General features: G+C 44.0%; 1 protein-coding gene across 1 annotated transcript; it reads right to left on the bottom strand.

Annotated features, from left to right (window-relative positions):
- Positions 1 to 1362: 1362 nt before the first annotated feature.
- Positions 1363 to 18963, bottom strand: LOC122922809 (cortexin-3-like). Its single transcript, XM_044273556.1, has 2 exons — positions 18849 to 18963; positions 1363 to 4000 (listed from the first exon to the last, which is right to left on the bottom strand). Exon 2 carries the CDS (start codon positions 3968 to 3970, stop codon positions 3725 to 3727), a length of 246 nt encoding a protein of 81 aa, XP_044129491.1. The 5' UTR covers positions 3971 to 4000; positions 18849 to 18963; the 3' UTR covers positions 1363 to 3724.
- Positions 18964 to 21405: the final 2442 nt, after the last annotated feature.

The following is a 21405-nucleotide window of genomic DNA, read 5'->3' as shown; positions in this document are numbered from 1 at the left end:
CACACATCCCACCGTCGACATGATGTATCTTAATTCAGTCCAGGTTACCTTCTTCCATTGCTTCATGGTTCAGTTCTGATACTTGTGAACCCATTGTGGGCACTTTCAGCAGGGGTCTGCATGGGCATTTGGACCGGTCTGAGGCTACACTGTCTCGTACTCTTCAAGCTGGGATGTCCTGGTGCCTTTCTGTCATAGTCAGTTGGAACTTTTTTTTAGTAATTTGTTCTACAGAAGCTTTTATCAGCCAGGTGGTTTATGTGTTATGACTGATTAGTGTGTATTATATAGTAATAGATACACAATGGCCACTTCCTACTCTCAACATCAGAAGAGCGCAGGTCATGAATTTACGTGTGTGATAAAAGCAAATGGCACCATTGTGAATAAGAGATGTGGAACCTGGAGCACCACATACCACTGATGTGAGGTTAATGTCGGCTACGAAGGTTCTCGAGGGTGGACTGACCCCCTACAGTGGAGCAGCTCACCATCAAAATGACCCAGGGACTGACCAGACGGGTGTCTAACTTAACATTTCAGAGAACCCTACTGTCTATGGGGCTCTGGAGCAGACGGACGTCACTGCTCTTCTGAAAACCAAGTTACATTGGCAAAAAAGGCTTCAATTTTGGTGGCAGTGTCGAAATTGGACATCTGCTGATTGTCTTCTTAGATGAGTCACATTTTCTGCTTCATGTAACGGATGGATGTTGGGTCAGGAGAGGAACATCAGAGAACTAACACTCTGCAGCCATTGCTGGAAGAACAAGCTGGTGGTGGCAGCATTATGGTCTGGGGGATGTTTTTGTGACATTCTCTGGGCCACTCATCCATGTGGAAGGCACTCTCAACCAATTTGGGTATGATTCCATCCTTGCAGATCACGTACACCCATACATGCTGATTGTCTTCCCTTGGCCGGATGAGATCTTCCAGCAAGACAAGGTGACATGTAACATGGCTAGAAATGTCAGACTGGTTGGAAGAACATGACCAAGACTTCCAAGTACTACCCTGACCTCTAATTCCCCAGACTTGTAACCAAATTGATCATCTGTGGGACCAAATCAATGGTTTTGTTCACTCTATGGATCAGCCCCCAAATATTTTTTAAAGTGGGCGCACAATAGGGCTGCCTCCTCATATTATAACCCTGCCTTTAGCTGCCAGATCCGATCCTACAATTTTAAGATCGTCTTTTAATCCATATGCAAATTGGCTCTCAAAGTGCACTGAGGGTGGATCTGAGGCCCTAAGTGCACCATAACCTAGCCCTTCTCCCCTCCCAGCACTGCCCTCTCTTGACAAGGCCAGGCTTCCTGATGTGGGGCACTCAAAACAAGAGGAAGGGCGGTGCTATGGTACACCGAGTGACTCACGCCCACCCTGACTGCACCGGAGAACTAATTCGCATAAACGGAACAATGAGCCTTGTGTGTCTGCATATGGTGAAGTCAAAAGCGATGGCTGTTGGCAGAGTGACAGGTATATGAGCACCTTTAGGGTAAAGGGCATCATCCTCACACATGTATGGCCAGTCCGTGTTAATAATAAGATGCAGGATTTGGGGGGAGCAGAGTCTTAATGATCTACAGAGGCTGCGGATTTCTCATTCTTGTCGAGATGCGTTTACAGCAGCCGTTGCCATGGAGACTATATAAAGTGTCACTTGATGTCACCAGGATGACAGTCTGAACGAGACTCCAGCACCCTGCTATATCGGGTGATGTTCTGTCATCTATGTAAAGGGAAAATCCACATTGTTAAAAGTGAAATTTAGAAAATTTAATCTATATTCATTCGATTTTTATTTTTTTAAGCAAATTTTTACTGTTACGTAAAAATAAATGGAAACTATCAACAAGCAGGCTTAGCTGCTGTTGACGGATCTCGGTAGGACTGTTTTTTAATACTGTGAATGTTAGGTCAGCCACTTTCCTTTACACATGGATAGCAGATGATTTGTTACATCTAACTCCTCTGATCAACGTAAGACTAGGACATCGGCCTGTGAACGCTCCGTAAATGTGTCAGATCCATCAACAGCTGCTTTTTGACAGTTTCCATGTAGTAATGATTGAAAACTAGGCATTTGTGTCAAAATGAAGGCCCAAAACAGACAGTGGGCACCATTTAGTACCATGATTTTTGCAAACTAAATTCTCCCCAAGAAGGACACTGAGTAAACATCTCCATTTTTATTGTTTCCACATTGCGCACACCAAAAATGCTGGAGCACATGAACAATTTGGGAGCAGGTATTTTTATACCTCGACAACTATAGTAATACATCCTAACCTGCAGCCTGCCGCCCCCCAAGGACTTGTCTTCATCTATTTTAGCAAGGTAGAACACTAACGAATCAGGATGCCCAGTTTCCATGGAAACCGCATTTTTTTTTTTTTCCCTCCACCTCGACAAACCTGCGTCTTTGGCACGAAAAGAGAGGAGATCATTCCTGGCAGTGACTGGTCCAACTTATAGATCTCTATCAGAAGTGTCGGCTTGCTTAATGTGTCTGTTTTTTTTTATTTTGCACCTCTTTTGTCAATTCTTCATATATTTCCCGGAGGAGTAAGAGAGGGACAGCACGGCATAATGTTCCAAAGGAAAGTTTCTAAAAAATTGTTATATTACGAGAAGGTTCTAAAAGAGACCTGTCAGAAGAGCTGAAAGGTCATCTTAACATATACACTGTCTACGGAACCATCGAAAGATAAAATTCTCCCGTTTTTAGGAACCAAAAAATGTAAAAAACAAATGTGGAAAAAATATCCAGCTACCCAAAAAGAGGGAAACTTGGATTTCAAAAACGTGTGCTTTTTTTTTTTTGTAAAAGGCGCCAGGTTTTACAGAAGGTCCAAAAGTGACCCCTTTGGAATGTTTTGGCAAAGCTTTCTCCATGCGGTGTCCAGGCTTTTGGCTTGTCCCGAGATGCGGTGACGTTTTGGTTAAGCGTTGCAACGCACCTTGTAGTAAAACGGCTTCACAAAAAAAAAAATATATAAAATCCTGCAGCGGATTCACAGGCTCCGAGCATTGTAAACATTAAAAAGAAGGACTTCTCGACAGGTTTCTTGTCCAACGTCTTCTCTCTGAATTGTCCCATTTTCTGACTTTTTTTTCCGATATTTTTGGGTGATTTCTTTGTTATTCTTTCCCCAAATTTTTGAAAAACTGACATTATTGGCTGAGGTATTGTGGGGTTTCAAAACCATATAATCGAGGAGTCACAGCAAAGTAAAAAACGTTGCTAGCCTTACGTCAAGAAAAAAAAAATGGGTAAAGTTTTTCTGTTTTTGACATTCCAATGCTCAACTACAATATCGACACAAAAAACACAGAAGATAGCGGCAACGGTCACGAAACGTTCCTGCTTAGGCTTGCACATAGTGTGCGGTAATGAGGCTTGAAATTCTTTTTTTTGTATTGGCAAATCTATGTCAGCTTTGTGCCACCTTGGTCAGAGCTTAGCATCGGTGACAAAGCTTCACAGTCGATGTAAACATCCCACACAATTCGGCTTGAAGAATTAAAAAAATAACACAAACCCCACGTCCCACCCCACCCCTAAGCTGATTTCCCAAAGGCCACCAGTGAATGTTGTGACACCATCATTTCCCCCCCCCCATCCCATGACTGGTACAAGAAGGCCATTGTCAGGCCCATCAGTAGTTGAAGGTGTTCTTTCCATCCCATGACTGGGTCAAGAAGACCCCCCTCAGGCCCAGCGGTAGTCGAAGGTGTCCTTTTCCATGTAATCTGTCCATGTGGACGAGGGCATGCTGCGGTAAGGATCAAGGAGGATCCTAAAGCAACGTATGATGAGGAGCCCCAGGAAGATGAACAGCAGGAACACGAGCACGAAGGCAGCTTTTTGTTCTAAGGTCAGAGAAGACACCGGGAGGGCGGCTCCTGACGTTGACATTGTGGTGCTCAGAATCTCACCGTCCATTGTTAGTAGCATTGTGACATCCAGTGTCCTCCGTCACCAAACCTGAAATAATAAAGTGTAAACTGTGGGTAAATTCTGAAACATGCATTATTTCAAACTATTACTTTTATGTAATATTTTATGTATTTTTCTGGATTATTCTTGTACATAGGAGGCAGTATTATAGTAGTTATATTCTTGTACATAGGAGCAGTATTATAGTAGTTATATTCTTGTACATAGGAGGCAGTATTATAGTAGTTATATTCTTGTACATAGGAGCAGTATTATAGTAGTTATATTCTTGTACATAGGAGGCAGTATTATAGTAGTTATATTCTTGTACATAGGAGCAGTATTATAGTAGTTATATTCTTGTACTTAGGAGCAGTATTATAGCAGTTATATTCTTGTACATAGGAGAAGTATTATAGTAGTTATATTCTTGTATATAGGAGCAGTATTATAGTAGTTATATTATTGTACATAGGAGCAGTATTATAGTAGTTATATTCTTGTACATAGGAGGCAGTATTATAGTAGTTATATTCTTGTACATAGGAGCAGTATTATAGTAGTTATATTCTTGTACATAGGAGGCAGTATTATAGTAGTTATATTCTTGTACATAGGAGCAGTATTATAGTAGTTATATTCTTGTACATAGGAGCAGTATTATAGTAGTTATATTCTTGTACATAGGAGCAGTATTATAGTAGTTATATTCTTGTACATAGGAGCAGTATTATAGTAGTTATATTCTGGTACATAGGAGCAGTATTATAGTAGTAATATTCTTGTACATCAGAGCAGTATTATAGTAGTTATATTCTTGTACATAGGAGCAGTATTATAGTAGTTATATTCTTGTACATAGGAGGCAGTATTATAGTAGTTATATTCTCGTACATAGGAGCAGTATTATAGTAGTCATATTCTCGTACATAGGAGCAGTATTATAGTAGTCATATTCTTGTACATAGGAGCAGTATTATAGTAGTTATGTTCTTGTACATAGGAGCAGTATTATAGTAGTTATATTCTTGTACATAGGAGGCAGTATTATAGCAGTTATATTCTTGTACATAGGAGCAGTATTATAGTAGTTATATTCTTGTACATAGGAGGCAGTATTATAGTAGTTATATTCTTGTACATAGGAACAGTATTATAGTAGTTATATTCTTGTATAGAGGGATACATTCTGTTGCACATTTAGGTATGGTGTGAACAGGGTAACCCTCTATATACTGACTTGTTATCCTGCAGGCTCTCTGTACACAATGTACCTAACACCGTGTGACTTTTATCACCAAATGAAGCACAAGCTCAGCAACCGAGACAAATGTAATGTCCGTTCTGTCGCTGGCAGCTATTTGGATTTCATGTTTCCCGTCCATTAATTTTGTATTGGTAACCCGGAATAGCTAAAAAACACGAAACTGCTTCTTTATCTTTTAGGGAATCTTCGTCCTTGAGAATTTAACATTTTGAGAGTTATGAGATCGAAGACGTTTTCAGAGACAGCCATTTGACTTCTCAAGTTGGCCTGCTGCCTATAACTTATTATTGATGACAGTGTTTTTGACTTAGGGACATGTAAGTATTTTAATTATTCATTAGCAAGCTATTCACAATCCTTAATTTATAATTCCGCATCCCAGGTGTTTTACGATATAGAAGACGTCAGTGACTGCAGATACTAGGACTGCGCACATAGTCAATATGCAGTGGGGGAAATAAGTGTTTGATACACTGCCGATTTTGCAAGTTTCCCCACCTACAGAGAATGGAGAGGTCTGTCATTTTTATCGTAGGTACACTTCAACTCTCGGAGACAGAATCTAAAAGGGAATCTGGAAAATAATTGTATGACTTTTAAATAATATGCATTTTATTGCATGAACTAAGTATTTGATCACCTACCAAACCATCAAGAATGCTGGCTCTCACATAGGGCCTCCTACTCTGCACTCATTACCTGTATTAATTGCACCTATTTGAACTCATTACCTGTATAAAGGACACCTGTCCACACACACAATCAATCACACTCCAACTGCACCATGGCCAAGACCAAAGAACTGTCTAAGGACACCAGGGACAACATTGTAGACCTGCACAACGTTGGGATGGGCTACAGGACAATAGGCAAGCAGCTTGGTGAGAAGTCAACAACTGTTGGCTCAATTATTTGAAAATGGAAGAAACACAAGATGACTGTCAATCTTCCTCGGTCTGGGGCTCCATGCAAGGCCTCGCCTCGTGAGGTTGATTCTGAGAAAGGTCAGGAATCAGCCCAAAACTACATGAGAGGACCTGAAGAGAGCTGGGACCACAGTCCCAAAGATTACAGTTAGTAACACACTACGCCGTCATGGATTAAAATTCTGCAGGGCACGCAACTTCCTCCTGCTCACGCCAGCACATGTCCAGGCCCGTTTAATGTTTACCAATGACCATCTAGATGATCCAGAGGAGGCATGGGAGGAGGTAATGTGGTCAGATGAGACCAAAATAGTACTTTTTGGTATCAACTCCACTCGCTGTGTTTGAAGGAAGAAGAAGGATGAGTACAACCCTAAGAACACCGTCCCAACCATGAAGCATGGGGATGGAAACATCATACTTTGGGGGTGCTTTTCTGCAAAGGGGACAGGACGTCTGCACCGTATTGAAGAGAATGCATGGGGCCATGTATCGAGAGATTTTGGCCAACAAACTCCTTCCCTCAGTAAGAGCATTGAAGATGGGTCGTGGCTGGGTCTTCCAGCATGACAATGACCCGAAACACAGCCAGCGGCTCCGTAAGAAGCATTTCAAGGTCCTAAAGTGGCCTAGCCAGTTTCCAGACCTGAACCAAATCTAAAATCTTTAGATGGAGCTGAAACTCAATGTAGCTCAGCGACAGCCCCAAAACTGGAAAGATCTAGAGGAGATCTGTGTGGAGGAGTGGGCCAAAATCGCTGCTGCAGTGTGTGCAAACCTGGTCAAGAACTGCAGGAAACATCTGACCTCTGTAACTGCAAACAAAGGCTTCTGGACCAAATATTAAGTTCTGGTTTTATATTTCATCAAATACTTATTTCATGCAATAAAATGCTAATTATTAAAAAATCATAAAATGTGATTTTCTGGATTTTTTTAGATTCTGTCTCTCACAATTGAAGTGTCCCTACGATAAAAATGTCAGACCTCTCCATTCTTTGTAAGTTGGAAAACTAGTAAAATCGGCAGTGTATCAAATACTTATTTTCCCCACTGTATACAGAAGATATATGAACCATTGGATGCGGAGTAAGAACATTGTACTGCCCTATGACAGCCTAAGAAGCGACTTGGTTATTTCTAGTAGTCACCCCTATCTATCTTATCTATTCACCTGGGTGTTAAATATATTAGTAATGCCCCATGCGATAGTATTTATATTCTGTATGGCGGTATTATTTTTGCACAGTATAACAGTTCTATATACTGTATGTATTGTATGGTGGTATCAACATTGCACTTAGTCACTTCTCTGATGGCCCTGTCACCTCTCCAGCTCTAGTGGCAGGATGCAGTCTTGGCATTCCTGCTATCGCTGCCAGTGTCTGTCTTTGCTACCATTTACCTGGTCACCACCCAGCTCTGCTACTCCAGTCGACTCTTCTACATCAGTTCAGACCTGCTACATTTATCTTTACTACAGCAGTGCAGCTCTGCTACATTTAGCTCTGCAACATTCAGGTTCACTACCACAGTTCTGCTCTGCTACATCCAACCCTGCTACATCAATTCAGCTCTACTAGGACTTATTCTTCTATACCAGGTCAACTCTGCTACTTCCAACCCTGCTATAGCAACTCAGCTTTGCTACACCCAATTCTGCTACCACAGTCGCACACTAGTACAACTCTCCTTCACCTACATCCCAAGCACTACTACGTCACATCGGTCCTGTCCCAGCACCTTAAAGGGGTATTATCATCTTAATGATCACTGTTAAATCTGTTAATGATGTAACAGTGATCATTTTTCTAAATATATTTTATTAACAAATTCCCACCCCTTAGAAAAAAAATAAACCTATACTTACCTGACTGTTGTCTTCTGTCTCCCCTGGTTACGGCCACCGCTCTTCTCAGGAACCGCGGGGGAAGCGCGCGCGCAGACGACTTTTTATTTTCTTCTCCCGGCCGGCCGCGCGCTGTACTGAACGCGCACCCCGAATCCGCGCATGCGCCCTGGTGACTTCTTCCTGGCAAGTATACTATACTGGCCAGGAAGAAGTCACCAGGGCACATGCGCGGACTCGGCGTGCGCGTTCAGTACAGCGCACAGCCCGGCCGGGAGAAGACATCAATGAAGATGGAGCCCGCCCCCTGCCGAGTGCCGAAACCAGGAAGTGGACGGCGCGCCGGGACCAGGTAAGTATCAAATAGGGTGTTGAGAAAACCCCTTTAAGTTTTACACAATAAAAGCATTTTTGAAACAAAAAAAATCATGTTTTATTGTCTCTATATTCTGAGAGCCATAGTTTTTTTTATTTTTTGCGTAATTGTTTTACATAGGGGCTCATTTTTTGCGGGATGTTTTGGGGGGCATACGTCTTTTTGATCACTTGGTGTTGCACTTTTTGTGATGTACGCTGACAAAAAAATGGTTGTTTTAGCACAGTTTTTATTTTATTTTTTATACGGCGTTCAGGTGAGGGGATGGATCATGTGATACTTTTATAGAGCCACGCTTTACTTTTTTTTACTTTTTATTTTTGTCCCACTTTGAGACTTCAACTTCTAGGGTCTGATCCCCTCCTCTGCAATTCATTACAATACAACTTGTATTGTAATGCATTGGCTGTCAGCCTAAGGCAGTGGTGGCAAACCTATGGCACGGGTGCCAGAGGCGGCACTCAGAGCCCTCTCTGTGGGCACCCACACCCTGCAAATAGTCTATGGTGTACCAATATGCCATACACTTTGCCTCCCATTCACCAGCGCAGGCGCACTATGAACGGCACAGGCAGTGCACTGAATGTAGGCAGGCTATTATAGCTAAATGGTAAAGTACATGGAAGATACACTATATTGGTATTCGGGGTAAATTGTCGTGTTGGCACTTTGCGATAAATAAGTTGGTTGTAGGGTTGCAGTTTGGGCACTCGGTCTCTAAAAGGTTCGCCATCACTGGCCTAAGGGCTGGATCTCACAGGCTTCAGTAGAAGGCATTGGGCTTGCATTCTCTACCCTCCGCGAACCCTTTTCATGCTGCGGTCAGCTTTGACTGTGGCAATGCAAGGAGTTCATACGCCAGCATTGTTATTTTCACCGATGTCGGCATATGCGGCAGGGGCCCGGCTGACAGTGACTGCCGGGTCTGTGTCGCTGATCGGGCGGGCGCAACTCCTGCACCCGCATGATCAGCCCGTCGTACATGTATGGCTCGGGTCCTCTAGGAGTTAAAGGCATTATGAAATGTACTGCAGTGTTATTTATGTTCTGTGTGGTGGTATGATAAGTGCGCTGTCAGTTTAGTGGTAATATGAAATGATGACGGTATTATTTATGTGCTGTATGGTGGTAGTATTTATGCACTGTTTGGCAGTGTTTCTGCATTTTGTGTTGGAGTTATTTTCTTACTGTTTAGCAGTTTTATATACTGTATGGTGTCTGGTGATGTATTCACTGTGTGGCAGTACTGTGGAAATGTACGATATAATTTGAGAACTATATGATGGTTTTGAAGCCCACATGGATCACTCTGCACCGTGTTATAGTTGTGCTTACATGCGGTATTAGATAGTCGCAGGTTGATGACTTTGCTTCTGCTGGAATTTACCAGGCTAATCTTTGTACTGGTTCAGTCATCAGATCTTTTGCTGGATCAGTCTTTTTCTTAACTGTTTTAGATCATTTTCGAGCTCACCGCCCAGAAGTATAGAGGTGGCGTGCAGGAGTTTCGGCTCGCTAATGTCACCATTGGCATTCACTTAAACAAAGACAAATGGGGCTGATGTTCTGCCTGGACTCAGGGAGCGCGGCCTTGTCTACACAGCATGAAAGAAAAGCAGCTGCAACAAATTCTGTGATCAGCTGCAACGTTGGAGCACTTATCTCCTGGGAAATATGTGCTGCTGGACCAAAACGGACATGCTCCTGGTTCGGAAACGGATTGAGACGTGCTCCAGGACCGGAACGGAGTCAGATGTGCTACTGGACCAAATGTTCTCATGGACTGGAACGTATTCGGACATGGTCCTGGAGTGGAACAGAGTCAGATGTGCTTCAAGACTGGAATGGAGTCAGATGTGCTCCTGGTCTGGAACAGATTCAGACGTGCTCCAGGACCAGAACGGAGTCAAATTTGCTCCTGAACCAGAACGGATTCAGACGTGCTCCTGGACAGGAATGGATTTTGACATACTCCTGGACTGTAACGGATTGAAATGTGCTTCTGGACCGGAATGGATTCAGACATGTTCCAGAACCAGAATGTATTCAGATGTGCTACTGGACCAGAACGGAGTAAGATGTGCTTCTGGACAGGACTGGATTCAGACGTGCTCCAGGACGGGAACAGATTCAGACGTGCTCCAGGACCAGAACGGAGTCAAATTTGCTCCTGGACCAGAACAGATTCAGACGTGCTCCAGGACCAGAATGGAGTCAGATTTGCTCCTGGACCAGAACGGATTCAGACGTATTACTGGACTGTAACGGATTTAAATGTGCTACTGTACCAGAACAAATTCACACATGCTTCTGGACCAGAACAGAGTCAGATTTGCTCCTGGACCAGAATGGAATCGGAGGTGCTGCTGGACAGGAACAGATTCAGGCGTGCTCCAGGACGGGAACGGAGTCGGATATGCTCCTGGACCAGAACGGATTCAGATGTGCTCCAGAACCTGCACAGATTAAGACGTGCACCTGTACTGTAACGGATTTATATGTGCTAATGGACCAGAACAGATTAAGACGTGCTCCTGGATCTTAATCGATTAAGACGTGCTCCTGGGCTGGAACGGATTCAGACACTAGGTTGCATCATATCCCATAATCTGTAGGTTATGGCAGTACAAACCTACATTACACCATTTCGCTAGTCACATCCATGGGTAGCAGAAGCTCACAACTCCCTGCTGGTTCAGTGTCTGCACAGAATTCATCCTGACAATCTTCAGATACATAAGAGAAGTTCCACTGTGGTTTTAGCACAGCATAAAATCCAACCCGCAGGTCAAAATTTGCACTGCCAATTTTTTCGCCATCTTTTCACATCTTCCTATAAAACTTTTTTCGGGATTTCATCTGTAAAATGTCATATGTCCAATATAAAAAGCCATCTGGAGTTTACTTATAGTGAGGAATGTATCGCCGAGGCGTAGACATGATTTGCAGCGGACATTTGTGTAATTCAGGAGAATATAAAGCTGTCTGCCGGAACGTGATCTTTGGCCGATAATGCGGGTGCGGCAGATCGGAGTGCACGCTGCAGCCTGTGATTACACCACTTTGGCTTTTCCGGCAGTAAATACATATTAATTATCTGCTTATGTGAAGACAACAGCGTCCAAGTCTGCTGCCGGCAGCTGCCAAGTGCCAGACTGGGTGGGTGATGCACTGGGAGGCGGCGAGTGCCTATAAAAAACGCCAGCATTTAGATTGTAAGCTCTTCAGGAGGGAAGCCTATGATTGAAGGGGTGTCCTCCATACAATAAGAATAGGGGGGTGGTCCCCAATCAGGATACCCCATAGTACTGTAGGACTGAATGGATGCCAAGTGGCTCCTTGGCGGTTTTCAGACCAGTTAAGGGTACATTCACATGCCCATGTGTATTTTGCGGTCCACGAAACGTGGATCCGCAAAAAATGCAGGTGACGTCCGTGATGCATCCGACACTGTAACAATGCTTATTCTTGTACGGATGCGGACAGTACGCGGTGTCCACATTTTTTGCTGCCCCGTTGAAATGAATGGGTCGGCATCCGACCTGCAAAAAATGCGGATCAAAAATACAGTCGTGTGAAATAGAGCCTAAAACGGGTATTCTCTTCATTTATGGCTATGCCATAAATGTCCGAAAAGTGTTGGTCCCAGGTCACGAGAGCATAGGGTGCAGTGAATGGTGAGGTGGTCGCGCATGCGCAGCTCCGTCCATTTACTTCTGTGGGAATTCCGGAAATGATCACTTGACTATTTCTGGAGCCGTCACAGAAGTTAATGGATAGATCCTGTGCCGCCACCACTCCAGTGACAGCGGCTGCGAGACGGGCGCCGCGTTGTCCAGACACAGCCTGTGGTATTTTGAACTGTATGGCGCTGATATTTATGGACTATATTGTGGTGCACTGTTTGATGGTGTGTGCATTTTATGGCGGTGTTATTACTTATTGTTTAGTGGTATTATGAATGTATTGCAGTGTTATTTATGTGCTGTATGGCGGTATTATTCATGCACTGTTTAGCAGTGCTTATGCATTTGTTGACGGTATTATTTAGTGGTACTTCTGTATAGTGTTGAGATGGGAATACGGCTTTCATATGAATGCCTCCAGGGCTTGTTTCAGATAATTTATGGCGAGGCGCTGGACTCTTCTGGGCCGGACACCGTATAATTCTAACACTCCCAGTAAATTATAAATGCGCACTAGATGCTGAGCTATATAAAATACGCCTAATGGCGGTCAATAAGTAGTCACTTGTGGTAGAACACAAGTGTGACCTTCGATTGATGGGTCAATACTTGTCTTAAGGTTTGATTTAGCGATTGTCCGGCCGCTCCATTGTCAATCAGCGTCGGTAATTGAGGCTTCCTGGGTGACCTTACATAGATTACATGGGGGGGGGGGGGCATGTCCATTCAGCTGCTATGGATTATGTAGTCAATATGGAGAGTGACGCGGTGTAATCGGGGAGCAGAGCCTAAGGGCTCGAGGTAAGGACTGTCCTACAGGAGATCCCCGAGTCGCTGACTTAGTCTCCATTGGTAGGTGGGGGGATAGGCAGAAGATGCCAAGAAAGCGGGCTGGAATCAGACGGGCACAGGTCATCCATTGCCATGAGAACATGCCGGGTGAGATAAGGATCAAGCTGATGGATTTCAACATGCCCGATTCTTTGGTTCTCAAGGAAGATAAGCTGCCGCCAAAAACGCTTCTGGCAGTAGTTTACTCCTGTCTCCCCTTTCAGACCACATGCATGCTTAGCCAAGCTGTGTGTGCAAGTGGGGATCGGGAGCTGGCAACCAGCATTTATCTAACATGTATGACCAGCTTAAGATATTAAATATTATAAGTAATAAGTCAGTGATCTGAGATAATAAGTCAGAGCTATGTGGTAATAAGTCAGGATCTGAGATAATAAAGAGCTATGTGGTAATAAGCCAGAATCTGAGATAATAAGTCAGTGATCTGAGATAATAAGTCAGTGATCTGAGATAATAGGTCAGAGCTATGTGGTCATAAGTCAGGATCTGAGATATTAGGTCAGAGCTATGTGGTAATAAGCCAGTGATCTGAGATAGTAAATCAGAGCTATGTGGTAACAAGCCAGTGATCTGAGACAATAGTGATCTGAGATAATAAGTCAAAACTTTGTGGTGATAAGTCATAGACCTTAGATAGTAAGTCAGAGCTATGTGGTAATAAGTCCGGATCTGAAATAGTAAGTCAGAGTTATGTGGTGATAAGTCATAGATCTGAGATAGTAAGTCAGAGCTTTGTGGTAATAAATCAGGATCTGAGATAATAAGTCAGAGCTATGTGGTAATAAGTAAGGGATTTGAGATAATAAGTCAGATCTATGTATTAATAAGCCAGGAACTGAAATAATATGTCAGGGCTATATAGTAATAAGTCAGTGATCTGAGATAATAAGTCAGAGCTATGTGGTAGTAAGTCAGGATTTGAGATAATATGTCAGAGCTATGTGGTTATAAGCCAGGATCTGAGATAGTAAACCAGAGCTATGTGGTCATAAGTCCGGATCTGAGGTAATAAGTCAGAGCTATGTGGTCATAAGTCCGGATCTGAGGTAATAAGTCAGAGCTATGTGGTCATAAGTCAGGATCTGAGGTAATAAGTCAGAGCTATGTGGTAATAAGTCAGGATCTGAGGTAATAAGTCAGAGCTATGTGGTCATAAGTCAGGATCTGAGGTAATAAGTCAGAGCTATGTGGTCATAAGTCAGGATCTGAGGTAATAAGTCAGAGCTATGTGGTAATAAGTCAGGATCTGAGGTAATAAGTCAGAACTATGTGGTAATAAGCCAGGATCTGAGGTAATAAGTCAGAGCTATGTGGTAATAAGCCAGGATCTGAGATAATAGGTCAGAGCTATGTGGTAATAAGCCAGGATCTGAGGTAATAAGTCAGAGCTATGTGGTCATAAGTCAGTGATCTGAGATAATAGGTCAGAGCTATGTGGTCATAAGTCAGAGCTATGTGGTCATAAGTCAGGATCTGAGGTAATAAGTCAGAGCTATGTGGTAATAAGCCAGGATCTGAGATAATAGGTCAGAGCTATGTGGTAATAAGCCAGGATCTGAGATAATAGGTCAGAGCTATGTGGTCATAAGTCAGGATCTGAGGTAATAAGTCAGAGCTTTATGGGATAAGTCATAGCTCTGAGGTAATAAGTCAGAGCTATGTGGTCATAAGTCAGAGCTATGTGGTCATAAGTCAGGATCTGAGGTAATAAGTCAGAGCTATGTGGTAATAAGTCAGGGTCTGAGGTAATAAGTCAGAGCTATGTGGTAATAAGCCAGGATCTGAGGTAATAAGTCAGAGCTATGTGGTAGTAAGTCAGGATCTGAGGTAATAAGTCAGAGCTATGTGGTAGTAAGTCAGGATCTGAGGTAATAAGTCAGAGCTATGTGGTAATAAGCCAGGATCTGAGGTAATAAGTCAGAGCTATGTGGTAATAAGCCAGGATCTGAGGTAATAAGTCAGAGCTATGTGGTAATAAGTCAGAGCTATGTGGTAATAAGCCAGGATCTGAGGTTATAAGTCAGAGCTATGTGGTAATAAGCCAGGATCTGAGGTAATAAGTCAGAGCTATGTGGTAATAAGCCAGGATCTGAGGTAATAAGTCAGAGCTATGTGGTAATAAGCCAGGATCTGAGGTAATACGTCAGAGCTATGTGGTAATAAGCCAGGATCTGAGGTAATAAGTCAGAGCTATGTGATAATAAGCCAGGATCTGAGGTAATACGTCAGAGCTATGTGGTAATAAGTCAGGATCTGAGGTAATACGTCAGAGCTATGTGGTAATAAGCCAGGATCTGAGGTAATACGTCAGAGCTATGTGGTAATAAGCCAGGATCTGAGGTAATAAGTCAGAGCTATGTGGTAATAAGCCAGGATCTGAGGTAATAAGTCAGAGCTATGTGGTCATAAGTCAGGATCTGAGGTAATAAGTCAGAGCTATGTGGTCATAAGTCAGGATCTGAGGTAATAAGTCAGAGCTATGTGGTAATAAGTCAGGATCTGAGGTAATAAGTCAGAACTATGTGGTAATAAGCCAGGATCTGAGGTAATAAGTCAGAGCTATGTGGTAATAAGCCAGGATCTGAGATAATAGGTCAGAGCTATGTGGTAATAAGCCAGGATCTGAGGTAATAAGTCAGAGCTATGTGGTCATAAGTCAGTGATCTGAGATAATAGGTCAGAGCTATGTGGTCATAAGTCAGAGCTATGTGGTCATAATTCAGGATCTGAGGTAATAAGTCAGAGCTATGTGGTAATAAGCCAGGATCTGAGATAATAGGTCAGAGCTATGTGGTAATAAGCCAGGATCTGAGATAATAGGTCAGAGCTATGTGGTCATAAGTCAGGATCTGAGGTAATAAGTCAGAGCTTTATGGGATAAGTCATAGCTCTGAGGTAATAAGTCAGAGCTATGTGGTCATAAGTCAGAGCTATGTGGTCATAAGTCAGGATCTGAGGTAATAAGTCAGAGCTATGTGGTAATAAGTCAGGGTCTGAGGTAATAAGTCAGAGCTATGTGGTAATAAGTCAGGATCTGAGGTAATAAGTCAGAGCTATGTGGTAATAAGTCAGGATCTGAGGTAATAAGTCAGAGCTATGTGGTAGTAAGTCAGGATCTGAGGTAATAAGTCAGAGCTATGTGGTAGTAAGTCAGGATCTGAGGTAATAAGTCAGAGCTATGTGGTAATAAGCCAGGATCTGAGGTAATAAGTCAGAGCTATGTGGTAATAAGCCAGGATCTGAGGTAATAAGTCAGAGCTATGTGGTAATAAGTCAGAGCTATGTGGTAATAAGCCAGGATCTGAGGTTATAAGTCAGAGCTATGTGGTAATAAGCCAGGATCTGAGGTAATAAGTCAGAGCTATGTGGTAATAAGCCAGGATCTGAGGTAATAAGTCAGAGCTATGTGGTAATAAGCCAGGATCTGAGGTAATACGTCAGAGCTATGTGGTAATAAGCCAGGATCTGAGGTAATAAGTCAGAGCTATGTGATAATAAGCCAGGATCTGAGGTAATACGTCAGAGCTATGTGGTAATAAGTCAGGATCTGAGGTAATACGTCAGAGCTATGTGGTAATAAGCCAGGATCTGAGGTAATACGTCAGAGCTATGTGGTAATAAGCCAGGATCTGAGGTAATAAGTCAGAGCTATGTGATAATAAGCCAGGATCTGAGGTAATGCGTCAGAGCTATGTGGTAATAAGCCAGGATCTGAGGTTTTAAGTCAGAGCTATGTGGTAATAAGCCAGGATCTGAGGTAATAAGTCAGAGCTATGTGGTAATAAGCCAGGATCTGAGGTAATAAGTCAGAGCTATGTGGTCATAAGTCAGGATCTGAGGTAATAAGTCAGAGCTATGTGGTCATAAGTCAGGATCTGAGGTAATAAGTCAGAGCTATGTGGTAATAAGTCAGGATCTGAGGTAATAAGTCAGAACTATGTGGTAATAAGCCAGGATCTGAGGTAATAAGTCAGAGCTATGTGGTAATAAGCCAGGATCTGAGATAATAGGTCAGAGCTATGTGGTAATAAGCCAGGATCTGAGGTAATAAGTCAGAGCTATGTGGTCATAAGTCAGTGATCTGAGATAATAGGTCAGAGCTATGTGGTCATAAGTCAGAGCTATGTGGTCATAAGTCAGGATCTGAGGTAATAAGTCAGAGCTATGTGGTAATAAGCCAGGATCTGAGATAATAGGTCAGAGCTATGTGGTAATAAGCCAGGATCTGAGATAATAGGTCAGAGCTATGTGGTCATAAGTCAGGATCTGAGGTAATAAGTCAGAGCTTTATGGGATAAGTCATAGCTCTGAGGTAATAAGTCAGAGCTATGTGGTCATAAGTCAGAGCTATGTGGTCATAAGTCAGGATCTGAGGTAATAAGTCAGAGCTATGTGGTAGTAAGTCAGGATCTGAGGTAATAAGTCAGAGCTATGTGGTAATAAGCCAGGATCTGAGGTAATAAGTCAGAGCTATGTGGTAATAAGCCAGGATCTGAGGTAATAAGTCAGAGCTATGTGGTAATAAGTCAGAGCTATGTGGTAATAAGCCAGGATCTGAGGTTATAAGTCAGAGCTATGTGGTAATAAGCCAGGATCTGAGGTAATAAGTCAGAGCTATGTGGTAATAAGCCAGGATCTGAGGTAATAAGTCAGAGCTATGTGGTAATAAGCCAGGATCTGAGGTAATACGTCAGAGCTATGTGGTAATAAGCCAGGATCTGAGGTAATAAGTCAGAGCTATGTGATAATAAGCCAGGATCTGAGGTAATACGTCAGAGCTATGTGGTAATAAGTCAGGATCTGAGGTAATACGTCAGAGCTATGTGGTAATAAGCCAGGATCTGAGGTAATACGTCAGAGCTATGTGGTAATAAGCCAGGATCTGAGGTAATAAGTCAGAGCTATGTGATAATAAGCCAGGATCTGAGGTAATGCGTCAGAGCTATGTGGTAATAAGCCAGGATCTGAGGTTTTAAGTCAGAGCTATGTGGTAATAAGCCAGGATCTGAGGTAATAAGTCAGAGCTATGTGGTAATAAGCCAGGATCTGAGGTAATAAGTCAGAGCTATGTGGTAATAAGCCAGGATCTGAGGTTATACGTCAGAGCTATGTGGTAATAAGCCAGGATCTGAGGTAATAAGTCAGAGCTATGTGATAATAAGCCAGGATCTGAGGTAATACGTCAGAGCTATGTGGTAATAAGTCAGGATCTGAGGTAATAAGTCAGAGCTATGTGGTAATAAGCCAGGATCTGAGGTAATAAGTCAGAGCTATGTGATAATAAGCCAGGATCTGAGGTAATACGTCAGAGCTATGTGGTAATAAGTCAGGATCTGAGGTAATACGTCAGAGCTATGTGGTAATAAGCCAGGATCTGAGGTAATAAGTCAGAGCTATGTGGTAATACATTAGTAGATTTCAAGTGTCGGCCACATGGTGATGACTACATTGACATTCTGTGCATCAGGAAGGGTTTTTCTTCTGTAGGATAATGGGAGTTGTAGTGGTGACCAGTTATCTGTGGACCTCATGTGTAGCAGTAGTATCGTCGTGGTCGGGCTGTCAACCCGCCATGGTGCGTACAACTCCCCCACTGTTCGATCGGACGGCACAGCCACACCCTATAGCCACTATGTTTGAGGAAAATGGCGCGATACATTGGCGAACACGTCACGTAAAACGGATCTTCCAGCCCCAACTCACCCTTGAAATGAGTCCAATTAAATAAAAATAAGGAAATACATTTTTTTCCGACTGACCTGTTGTGGGAAAGGGTTAAAGTGCGGTAAAATTCACCTGCCCGGGCAGTGGAGGGGTGGGCGCCCGCAGGTTAACCCCTTCACTGCTGGGTGGAGATGATTCCAGCCGTCTGTCATATGTGACCACTGCAGACATTGGGCAGTGCCAGCTCCTGCCCGCCGCTGCTCGTCGCCTTCTTACCTGTTGATGAGGAACTTGAGTATGCCCATCCCTGTGCGCTCCCTCTGGTCCGATCTCCGGGGGCTTCACATGCAGCGCTGAGCGTGTCCCCCCCGCTTGTGCTCTTCAGCTGCCAGCGTGCCGTTCTCCTGCACTTCTGGGATGTGGGGGGGGGGGGGGGGATGCCGCCGCAGCTTTGGTCGCTACTAGCAACTGGTACCTACAGCAACCTCCGGGCTCAGCATCTGCAAATCACTGGCAAGAAGCAACGAATGGTGACGCTCGGAAGAGGTGTCACTCCCTCAGCCTCCCGGACCACCTATAGTCCGAGCCCTGGAGCTGCCATTGGTTGCTGAGGAGGGGAGACGGAATAAGCCCCCTCCTCTGGTCTAGAGCGCAGGCAACTAGATGGGGGCGGTTAACCCTGCATATGCCGGAGGAGACCCTGCAAAGAAACCACAGAGCAACTGGTGGACGTAATACATGAGGGGGCGTCACATATCACATAGCGAACCACTACGTGTGCACCCCAGATTACAGGGTACAGGGTGATGACACTGGGGGTACAGGATAATGACACTGACACTGGGGGTACAGGATAATGACACTGACACTGGGGGTACAGGATAATGACACTGGGGGTACAGGATAATGACACTGACACTGGGGGTACAGGATAATGACACTGGGGGTACAGGATAATGACACTGGGGGTACAGGATGATGACACTGACACTCGGGGTACAGGATAAAGACACTGGGGGTACAGGATAATGACACTGACACTCGGGGTACAGGATGATGACACTCGGGGTACATGACACTGCCACTGGGGGTACAGGACGATGACACTGACACTGGGGGTACAGGATGATGACACTGACACTTGGGGTACAGGATAATGACACCGACACTTGGGGTACAGGATAAAGACACTGACACTCGGGGTACAGGATGATGACACTGACACTTGGGGTACAGGATAATGGCACTGATACGGGGTGCAGGATAATGACGCCGACACTGGGGGTACAGGATAATGACACTGGGGGTACAGGATAATGACTCTGACACTCGGTGTACAGAATAATGACACTGACACTGGGGGTACAGGATAATGACACTGATACGGGGTACAGGATAATGACTCTGACACTCGGTGTACAGAATAATGACACTGGGGATACAGGATAATGACCCTTGGGGTACAGGATAATGACACTGATACGGGGGTGCAGGATAATGACACTGGGGGTACAGGATAATGACTCTGACACTCGGTGTACAGGATAATGACACTTGGGGTACAGGATAATTACCATTGGGGTACAGGATAATGACACTCGGGGTACAGGATAATGACACTGACACTCGGGGTACAGGATAATGACGCTGACACTTGGGGTACAGGATAATGACACTGACACTCGGGGTACAGGATAATGACTCTGACACTCGGGGTACAGGATAATGACTTTGACACTCGGGGTACAGTATAATGACTTTGACACTCGGGGTACAGGATAATGACACTGACACTTGGGGTACAAGATAATGACACTTACACTTGGGGTACAGGATAATGACACTGACACTTGGGGTACAGGATAATGACACTGACACTTGGGGTACAGGATAATTACACTGACACTCGGGGTACAGGATAATGACACTTGGGATACAGGATGATGACACTGACACTTGGGGTACAGGATGATGACACTCGGGGTACAGGATAATGACACTGACACTTGGGGTACAGGATGATGACACTTGGGGTACAGGATAATGACACTGATACTCGGGGTACAGGATAATGACACTGACACTCGGGGTACAGGATAATGACTCTGACACTTGGGGTACAGGATAATGACACTGGGGGTACAGGATGATGACACTGACACTTGGGGTACAGGATAAAGACACTAACACTTGGGGTACAGGATAATGACACTGACACTCGGGGTACAGGATAATGACACTGACACTCGGGGTACAGGATAATGACTCTGACACTTGGGGTACAGGATAATGACACTGAGGGTACAGGATAATGACACTGACACTTGGGGTACAGGATAATGACACTGACACTTGGGGTACAGGATGATGACACTGACACTTGGGGTACAGGATAATGACACTCGGGGTACAGGATAATGACACTGACACTTGGGGTACAGGATGATAACACTGACACTCGGGGTACAGGATAATGACACTGATACTCGGGGTACAGGATGATGATGCTGACACTTGGGGTACAGGATGATGATGCTGACACTTGGGGTACAGGATGATGACACTGACACTTGGGGTACAGGATAATGACACTGACACTCGGGGTACAGGATAATGACTTTGACACTCGGGGTACAGGATAATGACTTTGACACTCGGGGTACAGGATAATGACACTGACACTTGGGGTACAGTATAATGACACTGACACGGGGTACAGGATAATGATGCTGACACTCGGGGTACAGGATAATGACTTTGACACTTGGGGTACAGGATAATGACACTGACACTTGGGGTACAGGATAATGACACTGACACTTGGGGTACAGGA

This window comes from Bufo gargarizans, unplaced genomic scaffold (genome assembly GCF_014858855.1).
Source record: "Bufo gargarizans isolate SCDJY-AF-19 unplaced genomic scaffold, ASM1485885v1 fragScaff_scaffold_728_pilon, whole genome shotgun sequence".
Lineage (NCBI taxonomy): Eukaryota > Metazoa > Chordata > Amphibia > Anura > Bufonidae > Bufo > Bufo gargarizans.
This window is presented reverse-complemented; position numbering and strand designations above follow the sequence as displayed.

Coding starts and splice junctions, on each gene's coding strand:
- LOC122922809 (XM_044273556.1), bottom strand. CDS start 3,970: ATGCTACTAACAATGGACGGTGAGATTCTGAGCACCACAATGTCAACG.